Source organism: Coffea arabica, chromosome 9e (assembly GCF_036785885.1).
Source record: "Coffea arabica cultivar ET-39 chromosome 9e, Coffea Arabica ET-39 HiFi, whole genome shotgun sequence".
Classification (NCBI taxonomy): domain Eukaryota; kingdom Viridiplantae; phylum Streptophyta; class Magnoliopsida; order Gentianales; family Rubiaceae; genus Coffea; species Coffea arabica.
In genome coordinates this window covers 38111175-38122660 of record NC_092327.1, presented here as the reverse complement: position 1 = coordinate 38122660, position 11486 = coordinate 38111175, and the positions used below count along the sequence as shown (strand labels likewise).

The window sequence follows — 11486 nt, the reverse complement described above, 5'->3', positions numbered from 1 at the left end:
GGTGCAAAGTCCCAAAAGGGTGGTCAATCTCTCCACCCCCGGGTCCTAAAGATGCAGGGCCATTGCAAGGAAAACGCTGAAAAGAACCAAATTGAAAGAAAGTAAATCCCAACGAATAAAAGCTGGTGATATTGGTTCTACGTTTGATTAAGAACTTTCTTGGAGGTTCTATCAAAGATGTCAGCAGGTGGTTTTGAGGAAGAAGTAACTAGTAAGAGCAGGTGGAGGCACCTCTTTCACACTTTGAAGACAAAACGTGTCAGAATCTGTAACAAATCCAAAATCGACAACAGCAGAGTATCCAACATAAAGAAGAAACATGGAACAGGCAAAGTATCGATTTAAGTACCCAGAAGCCATTGCTGAAGCTGATTGTGAAGAAACTCTGAAAACTTTGTTTAGACAGTGAAGATTTGGACGGTATAGGAATGGGATTCTGGACATGGTATAAATAGAAAACAGCAGATGAAAGTTCGAGGCGTTGAATCAGGAGGGAATGAAGTTATTCGAATACAAATATTACGTGTGCACTGATAATTGATGTTGGAAACTTTTCAAAATTTGTGTGACGTACATACATGTAATTTTAATGTATATTCATTCATGTTTTGATACATGTATAGTATTGTGAATGTTTCTAAAATGTACATTTATCTATGAATGTGTTCATGTATATGGGAATCCTTGAATGAAAGGATAGATTCATGATTTAATCTTAAGATCATGAGATGCATGAATTAAAGTACATGAATTTGTACACAATACTTTGAATCTATTCATACAAGTATTTAATGAGTTCCTTTGTTTCTTAAACAATCTTCCTATATAAAGAGGTCAAGTAGAGAGTGGTTTGCTGCAGAAAATCACTTTCCTACTATTGTATACTCTCTCAAAAGCACTCCTTAGTTCAAAAGGGTTTGTATTGCACAAAGAGTGTAAGACAAACAAACTTCATCTTATCCTAAAGGATATTTATCCAATGTTTTTGCACGTTATACTGGACAAATAAAGCCTAAAGAAAAGTGATTTTCGATCACGATTTGAAGCCAATTCTTGTCACAACATTTGCCAGTTCGTTGCAATTATTCCCAACAATTGATAACGTCCAAGTTGGCCATATTATTATTCATGACAAGGGCAGCTATTCAAAAGCTAGCAGGCTCTTTTACTTTTATCCAACACAAGCTGGGATAGGTGATAAGTCCAATTTAGCACCTGAAATCTATGGAAGTATCTAAATTGAGCCCCATTCATGAATCTAAATTTTGTTATATTGAGCCCTCGTAACCATTTCTTGTTATATATTTTCAATTTGCAGTACTTTAGATGTCAAAAATTGCTTCCTTTCTATTGCTCTATTTTATGAAATTGTCTTAGTTTGACTTTAGGTATAAGGAGTGAAATCTGAAAATTATACAACTCAAGAAAAAGAGCTAACTCTATTTTCTAGAAGGCGCATTTCGTAGTTCTTTTCTTTCTAGAAAGCACATAAGAGGTCAAGAAATTTGCCATAAACTAACATATTGGGTCCATTTTCAAAGTCAAGATATTTGCCATAAATAGCATATTGGGTCCGTTTTCAAAGTCGCGTAATCGAACACTACAAATTCATAGACGTCTGCCTTCCAGTTCCAGCACCCTCATGACTTTTTAGTTACAACAATGAGCAAAGCATCATCAAATTTGAGGTTCGGAAACTTGTGGGTTTTGGGGTGGTGGACTTGGAAGTCAGCTGCCAAAGGAAGCAACTCAGCTCAGTTGCAGGGTTTTATTTCTGTCATTCATGCATGTACTAATAGAAAGATGACATTTTTAAACGTATACTTTGGTTACAGATATGTCTCGTACCGAGACAAACTGCGATAGCAGTCTAAGAAGGCGGAGCTGCACCATATCAGGCGGGATTGCATTGCCTGGTTCTAATTCTTCAGGCTTCTGGTGTTTCTTGTTCCTACTTCAAGAAAGTCCAGTTACATAGGATTTAACCTTCGAGCATGAACCATCCTCAACCTAAAAGGGAAAAAACATTACCTGTTGGTTTTTTTTCATGATAACCGGTCTAGATTTTTGGGCCAGTCGCTACCAATTGTAATCAAACTAGCAAAAACGTTACGAGTTGACAGGGAAATTGAGTAGTGATCATTGCTTCGTCAGAAAAGGACGCAACAGTTTCTCTTTCAAGCGCTGCTCGTACATGTAAACTCTTTACTGCTAAAGCACTATTCCCATTACATCTTATTATTTCATTTTTTGACTCGAAAAACTCGAATCTTGATCACATTCCGGACATATGGTCTACTGGCAATAGATAGAAATTGACACCTCCAATTACTCACAAAATTTTTGTGGCACTTCTAACATTAGTAAGAAATAATTATGAGGCTTTAGAAACAAGAATAAGGAGATGCTTCCATTACATTGAAGATGTTGCAGTAGTTGAAAACCTTATAAAAGTATTGTCAAGGTGTAGCATAGCTCATCATGGAAACACACAACGATGAAAGAGCATAAAAGTTGAATGTAGACCAGTCTGATGAGAAAAAGTAGTATTACAACCTTAAACTGAATGCAAGACAAAGTTGTATTACAACCTTAAAATGGAGGCAAAGCTGCCAACAGTACAGAATGTAGATGCAATAACGTTTATTGACATCAAACACTTAGAAAGCAAAGCCGCAAAACAACACAGAATGTAGACATAAACAAAGTTTATTTACATCAGGCAGTTGCTCCTTGTTAGGCATAACGCTTGAGATATGATCCTGCAACATGCATATGCCCTTGAAGATGACGAGCGTGATTATCCCAATTCCAAGTGATTTCAAGGGAGCTCAGGCCTGAGGCCGGACACGACTACAAACATTAGAACAATGCATCCCAAGAACTTCTAGCAAATCTCATGAAAGAGTATATCATTTGGCAGTAGAATTTACCGTGTCAAGACCGAAACGTCTTTTTAAGGCTGCTAAAAGCTCGTTTTGATCATATTTTGTCGCTTTGTAAGCCTCGATCTTGTTAACTTCCTGTAAAAGTAAATGAAGTAGGTAGTAATCAACTTAAGCGCTTCCAGTCCCAACAGACTGCAATGAGCTCTGGAACATGTACTCTTTTCTTAACCCAAGTGATGCGTCGAAAGCAGTGCAGATATTAGATTCAGATCGATGATACCACATCACTATGGAATTTATGAATAAAAGTGGCAGATTACTGTGTCCAAAGATGCCTCAATTGCTCTATCAGACCAAGTCATTTCAATTGGTGCCCACTTGGGAGGATCATTAAGAATTGAAGGACTTGATGACAAACGATATCTGCACTTAAATGGCACTTCCAGTTTCTTTCTGACTATTCTCTACATGATTTTGCATGGGGAACTACTAGTAAGTTCTGTCAGTACCTCAATCCATGCTGCCAGTTTTGGCCTGCCCTCTGTAATATCATACTTCTTCACGTCCAGCAGGAAGGGTTGGAACCTTTCAACAAATGGAGCATAAGCTACATCCACCTGAGTTTGCAAAGGGAAAAGGATGAATCAACCTATCATTCTTCAAGATAACATGAGTACAACTGATAGTGAATCCAAATACCATTGTAATTTCTTTTTTTTTTAATATCCCTTTCGTAATGCTTGACAGAAGAACTTCATTTAAACAAGGTATATGTGAACAAATAGAACTCCCAACTTTTTGCACTTACCAGACTGAAAGTTTCAAGGAAAAAAGGACCATCATCGAATTTGCCAAGGGCATTCTCAAGGTAATCAAAAGCAGAACCTAATCAAATCACACACTTCAGTATCAACTTTTACAGGAATTAGTAGCCAAAAGCCATGAACACTCAACTTACCAACTTCACCAATTCCATCTGCTCTGATAGAAGAAAATACAGCTCCATTAAAGGAGTCGGAGTAGGACAACAACTCTTCTGCAAACTCTCTCTTAGCAGGGTCCTACATATTTAGTCAGAGAACTCAAATAAAAACACAAGCTATCACAGAATGCAGACTAAAAGCAGCCAACTTAGCTCACCGAAATTTAACAGATAAATGTAATGAATCTTACCTCAGGAAGAAGTGAAGGACCTTCAAACTTTTCATCCAGATATCTGATTAGATCGAGAGACTCTCCTTTTACTTCATTATTATGTACCAGAGACGGCACCTGCTTGACAGTGGAGCATTGGAAAAGCCCAACAGAGTACAAACTAAATTCACATGCAATGCAATATGATTTGCTGTTGAAATTTGACTTTCATCTCAACTTCAAATCATGCCTTGTACGTTTTGTTATCAAGAAATTTCTTGGTATCATATTTCGTTGATATTATTTGTCAACCAATTAAGATTTCCAGGCCTGACGCAAGCAGACATATGTTCTTCAAGCAGTAAATAATTCTTGCCGAGTTTTTCTGAACATTTAGCATGATTTTGGTATAGCTATACTCTATAGTTAGTATCAAAGACCTCATGCAGCATAGCGCAATTAAATATTCAACCTTGTTTGCTGGGTAAACTTTCTCCTTATACCAGGCTGGCCTATTATCAAGGTCAACAGCAATCACTTTTATCTTATCTTGCAATCCCTGCTCCATAAAAGAATATAAACACAAATCAGGAAATTCACAAAGGTGATAGATTAGATCAAGCAGAATCACCAGGGTCCAGAAGAACTCCCCAACAAACCTTGCAATTCCTTGTGATCCACACACGTTGTGCAAACGGGCATACGTAAGCTATGAACAACCTAAAATCAAGACATGAAACATCTCTGAGTTTCAAATTATTACTGTATAATTCCATGTTGTCATCCGAAGATATTCAAAACAACCAAATTTTTTGTTCTCTAGGTTCCGATGTAGAAAACATCGAGATTTCATCCACGTCCCATATTGATTCTCAGTTCAAAGCTATCAAAGTTGTTCATCTCAAATACAATATCACTGAAGGCCAATACAGGCTTCTAACAGTAGTCATGGTTAGCAACTCAATTCTCAACCCAAAATTCTTGGTTGGCCATCTCAAAGTTAGATCAGGACATTAAAAACCTTGACAAACATCTTTGATCGATCCGATGTAAGACGCAGGCCAGTTACAACATACAAGGTAAAAAAGAGAAAAGAACCAAACTCAAATAAAGGAATTCCCACCAAGTAAAGCTGGTGCTATCGATTCCACTGGCATTAAAGAACTTACTTGGTGGTTCCATCAAAGATGTCAGCAGGAAATTCTGAGGCAGGATCAAGAGTGGGTGGAAGCACCTCTTTCACACTTCGGGAACAAAAACATACCACAATCAGTAACAAAATCCGACATAAAAAACAGCAAAGTACAGACAAACAAAAGTCTTATTTCAATTACCCAGAAGCCATAACTGAAGGTGATGGTGAAGAAACTCTGTAAAAATTTTGTCTTGAAAGTGAAGTTCTGTATGGTATGCAAATGTGGATTTTGGACAGAGTATAAATAGTCGAAGGAGAACAACATTCGAGGCCTTAATGAATCAGCACCGATGAATCGAGTCCTCGTGGAAATGTATGGTTCCAGGATAATTGATTATGTTCAAAGTGGCCCATACAACATTCACCTTTTTCTAAAGCCAGTCGGGATTGCTTTGACATTAAATATTAACACAACCGATTGACATTTGACAGATAGTTGTTACCCACTTTTAATTATTACAGCAAAGACTTGGTGACGAGGGACAATGGATTAATATGAGGCCAACATCCAGAAAGAATCCAAACACCAAATAAATCGAGCTTTGGAATAATCTTTGTATCAAACTTGTGTAGTATATCATTTCTTGGGGGGATGGTTTTGCAGAGAGCAACAACATATTTGAATGGAGAGATTTATTGAATGGAAGTACGAAGAAATTCTAGAAGAAGCATATAAGATGTCAACATAATCGCCATATCCGCGAATTTAAACTAAAACATTGCCTACCTTCGTGTTTGTATGATGGCTTTACGAATCAAAGTATTCTTCTTGAACTATTGTAGCATGGCTTGATACTTCGTTGGAAAAAGACTTGGAACTACAGAAGTGGCTTTATGTTTGCTCACCCACACATGACGCGCTATAACCTAGCAAAAGTTTTAAAATATTATTTATCTATTTGGTACTTTAATAAGGTCATTGTGTACATCATTGTTGATTTATTTTATTTTATTTTATTTTATTGACAAAAGGGTGGATCTCTTTTGCAAAAATGTCATAGTTATGAGGTCGATTGTAACCGTAAAACATTAACACTGGGCCCACTTTCATTTTTTTGTTTAATATGCTTAAAATTTTCCTTTTATATAAAATGTTTTGAGTGAATTTGAGGAATTTTATAAATTGATTAGAATGTTTGATTTTTTGTTTGTTGAGATTGATGGCTTGAAAATTAGAAAAACAGAAAGAGTTTAAAATTGTAGTTAAAATTAATTTGAGATGGTTTCAAGGTGCACAAAAAGTTATTTTCTTCATCTTTATAGTATTTTCTATTGATTTTTGCATGTTTTTATAAATTATTAGAAGTTGTAAATTTTTAAATTTTTTTTCCAAATTATAAAATAAAATCTATTAAAGGATCTCTTAACCCTAATAAAAACTTATAATTTTTCATCAAAGAAACATATCAGTCAACTTTTCAAATGTTAAGAGATTTGAAATTAATTTGTCGTGACAATTAAGGGATCATAACAAAAGGGCTATTTTGGAATGAAATTATTTTTACTCTCTCATAACTAATTTTTAATGATATATTTTGAATTGAATTGATAATGTTACAAAACTTTAAAAATAAGGGAGGCGAATAACATTTTTAAACTTTAAAGATACTAAGTGATATTGTCAGAAACTTATAGTTATAGAGGAGGTTTCTGAAATTATCCCATGATCATATATATGTTCTGCCAACTAGTTGGCATATGAGGTTGGCAGACAAGTTCATTTCCAAGCATGGACATAGTTTGTTAGGTTAAAACAATTGCAGCAAGTCCTGCCCTGCCCAAAGGGTTTGTTTAGGTATGGAATTCTTTGCAAGAAAATTTTTTGATTGTAAACACATTATTATTATTTTTTAAAATTATTTTCTAATTTCACATCTATCATATCATAAAAATTATTATAGTATTATTATAAAAAGAATTCTGAATAATCTCATGTGTAGGTTTTTCTCTGTGGTTGCAAGACACTATAGATGAATATTTTGAATGTTTGATTTGTACCCCTTTAATTTTGTGTTTGATACTAAGCTGAGACTTGGGGTCTTTTCATTTCATTTTCTTCTTCTTCACTGGAATTTATTTTAAAAACACAATGATAAATACAAATATAAAAATTCTTGAAAAATTAAGAAATAGGTTATATTTATCGTATAAGTTGATGTGTCACTTAAAAGTAGATTTTTCTTTTCACTAAAACTAGAGACTTGATCAACATACGGTCATGTACAACTGTGCAACAAAGGGATAAGCAGAGCTCCATAGACTCGCTAAATTGCAGATTCATGAACGATCAAGAAGGGAAAAAAGCAGCATCCCCCCAGTCGTCTCCCAGCACTACTTGGGTTTTCATCATTCCTCCCTATTACCACCGGTTTGATAAGGCCACACACTTTACAGCCCAAGAAGCAATCTAAAGGAGAGAAATGCTGAAACGATCATCTATAAGTACTATAATAGAAAGATGCTTTTATTAACTAGCAGTTGGATTGGAAGACAAACTTCAAAAACCTCGTCCAAGTTTTCTGGGTAATCTACCAATTTTTGGGAAGCACGGACGCCTGAAAAGATGTATAGGTCCTATCAATCAAGAGAATACCAAGCATCCGTCAGTTGAGTAAAGATAAAGCAGACTATTAAGTCCGCAGAAGTTATTCAAGCAGCTGCTCACAACCAGAAGACTTCTAACAATGATTACTGAGATCAACTAGTGGCTTTTATTACAGGTGTTACAGGCGAGGTACAACCTTGCATCATAAAATTCCTCGGAGATGACGAGTACACTTGTTCCATTTCCATGAAATATCTGGGGATTGCGACAGCTCAAAACCGAGACTTCATATCAAAAGAGTTGGATAAAAGTTAGAAGCAATTCATCCTTTAGCTCATCAAAGTAGCTGATATGTGGTGGAAAAATTTACCGAGAAACGCCTTTTGAAGGCTTCTGCAAGCTCCTTTGGGTCACGTTTTGTCACTTCATAAGCCTCAATCTTGTTAATCTCCTGTAGAAGTAATTTAACTAGGTTATAACAATCAACTGAAAGGAAGTACTTCTGTTACCTGCTGTAAGGGTGCCGCGTGCTATAAAAGACGTACTCTATCATAATAAATGATGTATAAACCATCACAGAGAATACCAAATCAAAATCAATGCTGATTAAGAAAAGAATTTAGTTTTGCAGAATTGATCAAGGGGTGGGTTATTGAACCAACTTGCTTGTCTAATAATAAAAATGGTGGATAATATGTCCTAAATCTCCCTGATTTAAAATCTATTCATGCAATATCCAGGTACATATGAGGTTTCTACAGAACGAAATATATGTGATTCTTTGTCGATGAACGCTGCAAGTCAAACATTACCAAGCTCAAAAATCTCTTCCCCCCTATCCAAGTTGCTTATATGAACACAAGATCATTACACTCATGGAGGATCACTAAAGATTTTCAAGGACTGAATGACAAGTAAAATCGATACTTTATGCTGCCATTTTTGGCCCGGTAAATCTATCCATGTAGAACTAAATTTTATAGGCACCTGAATCCATGCTGCCAGTTTTGGCCTGCCCACTGTAATATCATACTTCTTCACATCCAACAAGAAGGGTTGATACCTCTCAATGAACGGAGCATAAGCTATATCTACCTGAGATTGCACAGATGGAGCATTTAGCACCCTATGTTTGTTCAATATATAGCATGAAATTTTAAAAAATAAAAAATAAAAACTCAAAATCCAACCAACATTATAAATCATTTTCCATTTGCATATCTGCTTCTTATAACTTGACGGAAACACTTCATTCCAATCATGGTGTTTATCTCAAATATAAGTCCAAAGATGATACTTGCCAGACTAAAAGTTCCAAGGACAAAGGGACCATCCCCAAATTTGCCAAGGGCGTTCTCAAGGTAATCAAAGGCAGCACCTAGTCAAACCACATCCATGGTATCAATTCTTCCATGAATTATCAGTCAAAAATCATGATCATTGATATTACCAGCTTCACTAATTGAATCTGCCTTGAAAGAAGAAACCACAGCTTGATTGAAGGAGTTGGTATAGGACAGCAACTCTTCTGCAAACTCTCTCTTGGCTGGATCCTACAGTTCCAGTTAAAACTCAAGCTATTACAAAATGCAGATTAATTAAGGATCTTAAAGGAGCTCACTACAACTCAACATTATGATGTTTATGGAGATCTTACGTCAGGAAGAAGTGAAGGACCTTCAAAGTTACCCTCCAGATATTTTATCAGATCAAGAGACTCTCCTTTAACTTCATTATTATGTTCCAGAGATGGCACCTGAATGGGAATAGAGCAGTATAAGATTCCTAAAGAAATGTAGCAATTACCAAGAGTAGTTGCGGTTGGTCAAAAGAGACTTTCTTTTCGACTTCAAGTGAACAAATCATCAAATCCTGATCATTTGTGGGGCAGTTAATGATTCCAACTTCTGATGCAAGGAGAGATATACAGTGCTTAAAGCAGGAAATCAATTCTGGCTGAGCATGATTAGTATCAGAGAGCTAATATAGCATAGAGCCATTAGGTAATCAACCTTGTTGGGTGGGTAAACTTTCTCCTTGTACCAGGCAGGCCTGTTCTGCAGGTCAATAGGGATCAGTTTTATCTTATCCTGCAATCCCTACTCCAGAAAAGCGTAGAAACACCAATTCAGTAACTCCAAAAAGTGTTACAGAAAAATCAAATCAAGTCCCTAGAACAAGGATCGGGAACAGCTCCCCAAGCAACCTTATAGTTCCTTGTAATCCATACACGTTGCGCATAAGGGCATGTGTAAGATATGTACAACCTAAAACCAATGAATCAAAACATAAAAAAACGTCAAACTTATGTGAATATAATGACTGAAGGTAGTTCAAATGTTCTAGAAATAACTAAATTTTGAATTTGCCAATTCCTCATCTCAACAGTAGGATATTGCATCCATGTACAATATCCGACTCTCTTCGTCGAAGATTTAATGAGTTTTTTGTTCTCAAACAAAATCCCAAGGACCAAAACAGCTTTAAGATGGGAATTATGTTTCGGTATTTCAGCATAAAGTAAGTTCTCGATTGGCATATTACATTGCTCGAATTGAGAAGTTGAGTAATTTTAATGTCCAAATTCCAAGCCCATGTAACATGATAAGGAATGTCGGCAAAATCCCAGAAGTGCAGATAAGAGAAATTGGAGCAAGTGAAAATTTTTTATCGACAATTGGAAGTTTTATGATTTAAATACTAGATAACAAACATACTGAAACAAGGAGAACAGTTAAAAAGACTTACTTGGTAGTACCATCAAAGATGGCAGGTGGTTCTGAAGAAGAATCAAGAGCAGGTGGAAGCACCTCTTTCACACTTCAAAATACAAAACATCTCACCATAAGCAACAGAATCCCAAAAATAAAAGCGGAAAAGATGAACTGATAGAGATTCGATTACCCAGAAGACATTGCCGAAGCGGATAGTGGAGAAATTCTTGAAAATTTAACATGCGGGTGAATATTTCGAGGGTATCTTAATGGGTTTTTGGGTACAGAGCATATAGAGAAAACAGAAGGAAATGTGAGGCGCGGATTAGCAGCTGATGAAGTTGGTAAGCTTACACTAGTGCCAGGTGTAGCAGCTGCCATGATCACAGATGAACTTCAAAGTGGCCATGTCGTGTTAATTTATGTCTCTGTTGGGCAAATTCCACTTTACCCCTTGTGGTTTAACTTTTTTTGCATAACCCCTTATGGTTTCAAAAGCTATACATAACCTCCCTCGTGGTTTAGATTAAAGTGTCAAAATGACGGAAATGATCATTCTTAACGGAGTCACCTAAAATATAAAAAATACCTTTATGTAAAATTGAAAGTTATTTATTAATCAAGGGGGGTTATGTGTATATTTTGAAAACCATTAGGGGGTTATATGGTAAAGTATTAAATCATAAGGAGCTTATCTAGTAAAATATAAAAATTATAGGGGGTGTCATGTATTTATAAGGGTAATTTCGACATTTCTAGAAGTTCCGTTACAATGACTATTTCCGTTATTTTGACACTTTAATTCAAACCATGAGAGAGGTAATATAAAAAATCGCTAAATCATAGGGGGGTAAAATGTAATTTGCCCGTCTCTATTTTTTAATTTTTGGATTGGCTTATGAAGTGCGGAACTTTCTCTTGGAATCTTTATTCAAGGGGTGTTTGGTAAATGAGTTTCAACTCCCATTAGGTGTTTCAAATTCAATTATACCTATACATGATGTTTGCTT

General features: G+C 35.9%; 2 protein-coding genes across 11 annotated transcripts; both read right to left on the bottom strand.

The window, feature by feature from the left end:
* Positions 1-2531: 2531 nt before the first annotated feature.
* On the bottom strand, positions 2532-5860 carry LOC113710527 (glutathione S-transferase L3-like). The gene is made up of 10 exons (XM_027233583.2): positions 5357-5860; positions 5192-5266; positions 4682-4742; positions 4495-4581; positions 4062-4160; positions 3847-3949; positions 3697-3773; positions 3398-3505; positions 2934-3023; positions 2532-2837 (listed from the first exon to the last, which is right to left on the bottom strand). Exons 1-10 carry the CDS (start codon positions 5365-5367, stop codon positions 2832-2834), a joined length of 717 nt encoding a protein of 238 aa, XP_027089384.1. The 5' UTR covers positions 5368-5860; the 3' UTR covers positions 2532-2831.
* A 1515-nt stretch (positions 5861-7375) lies between these two features.
* LOC113710525 (glutathione S-transferase L3-like) lies at positions 7376-10852 on the bottom strand. 10 transcript variants are annotated; one of them, XR_011821362.1, is made up of 12 exons: positions 10667-10852; positions 10511-10582; positions 9969-10029; positions 9775-9861; positions 9420-9518; positions 9213-9315; positions 9060-9140; positions 8750-8853; positions 8133-8213; positions 7959-8046; positions 7714-7791; positions 7376-7624 (listed from the first exon to the last, which is right to left on the bottom strand). XR_011821362.1 is itself a non-coding variant. In XM_072065873.1 (10 exons), exons 1-10 carry the CDS (start codon positions 10675-10677, stop codon positions 8035-8037), a joined length of 711 nt encoding a protein of 236 aa, XP_071921974.1. In that variant the 5' UTR covers positions 10678-10852; the 3' UTR covers positions 7376-8034. The 10 variants fall into 10 exon arrangements, 2 of the variants coding, with proteins under 2 accessions (XP_071921974.1, XP_027089383.2); XR_011821364.1 differs by having other exon boundaries at positions 7723-7791; XR_011821365.1 differs by having other exon boundaries at positions 7714-7772.
* Positions 10853-11486: the final 634 nt, after the last annotated feature.

Bases quoted from the DNA above. Each gene is read 5' to 3' on its own strand.
- LOC113710527 (XM_027233583.2), bottom strand. The intron at 4,743-5,191 runs GTAAGTTCTTTA...TCTTGATTTTAG, and splicing joins ATCTTTGATGGAACCACCAA to GTTGTTCATAGCTTACGTAT. The intron at 3,774-3,846 runs GTAAGTTGAGTG...TGATTTGATTAG, and splicing joins AGATGGAATTGGTGAAGTTG to GTTCTGCTTTTGATTACCTT.
- LOC113710525 (XM_072065873.1), bottom strand. The intron at 10,030-10,510 runs GTAAGTCTTTTT...CATTGGTTTTAG, and splicing joins ATCTTTGATGGTACTACCAA to GTTGTACATATCTTACACAT. The intron at 9,519-9,774 runs GTTGATTACCTA...ATTCCCATTCAG, and splicing joins AAGTTTACCCACCCAACAAG to GTGCCATCTCTGGAACATAA.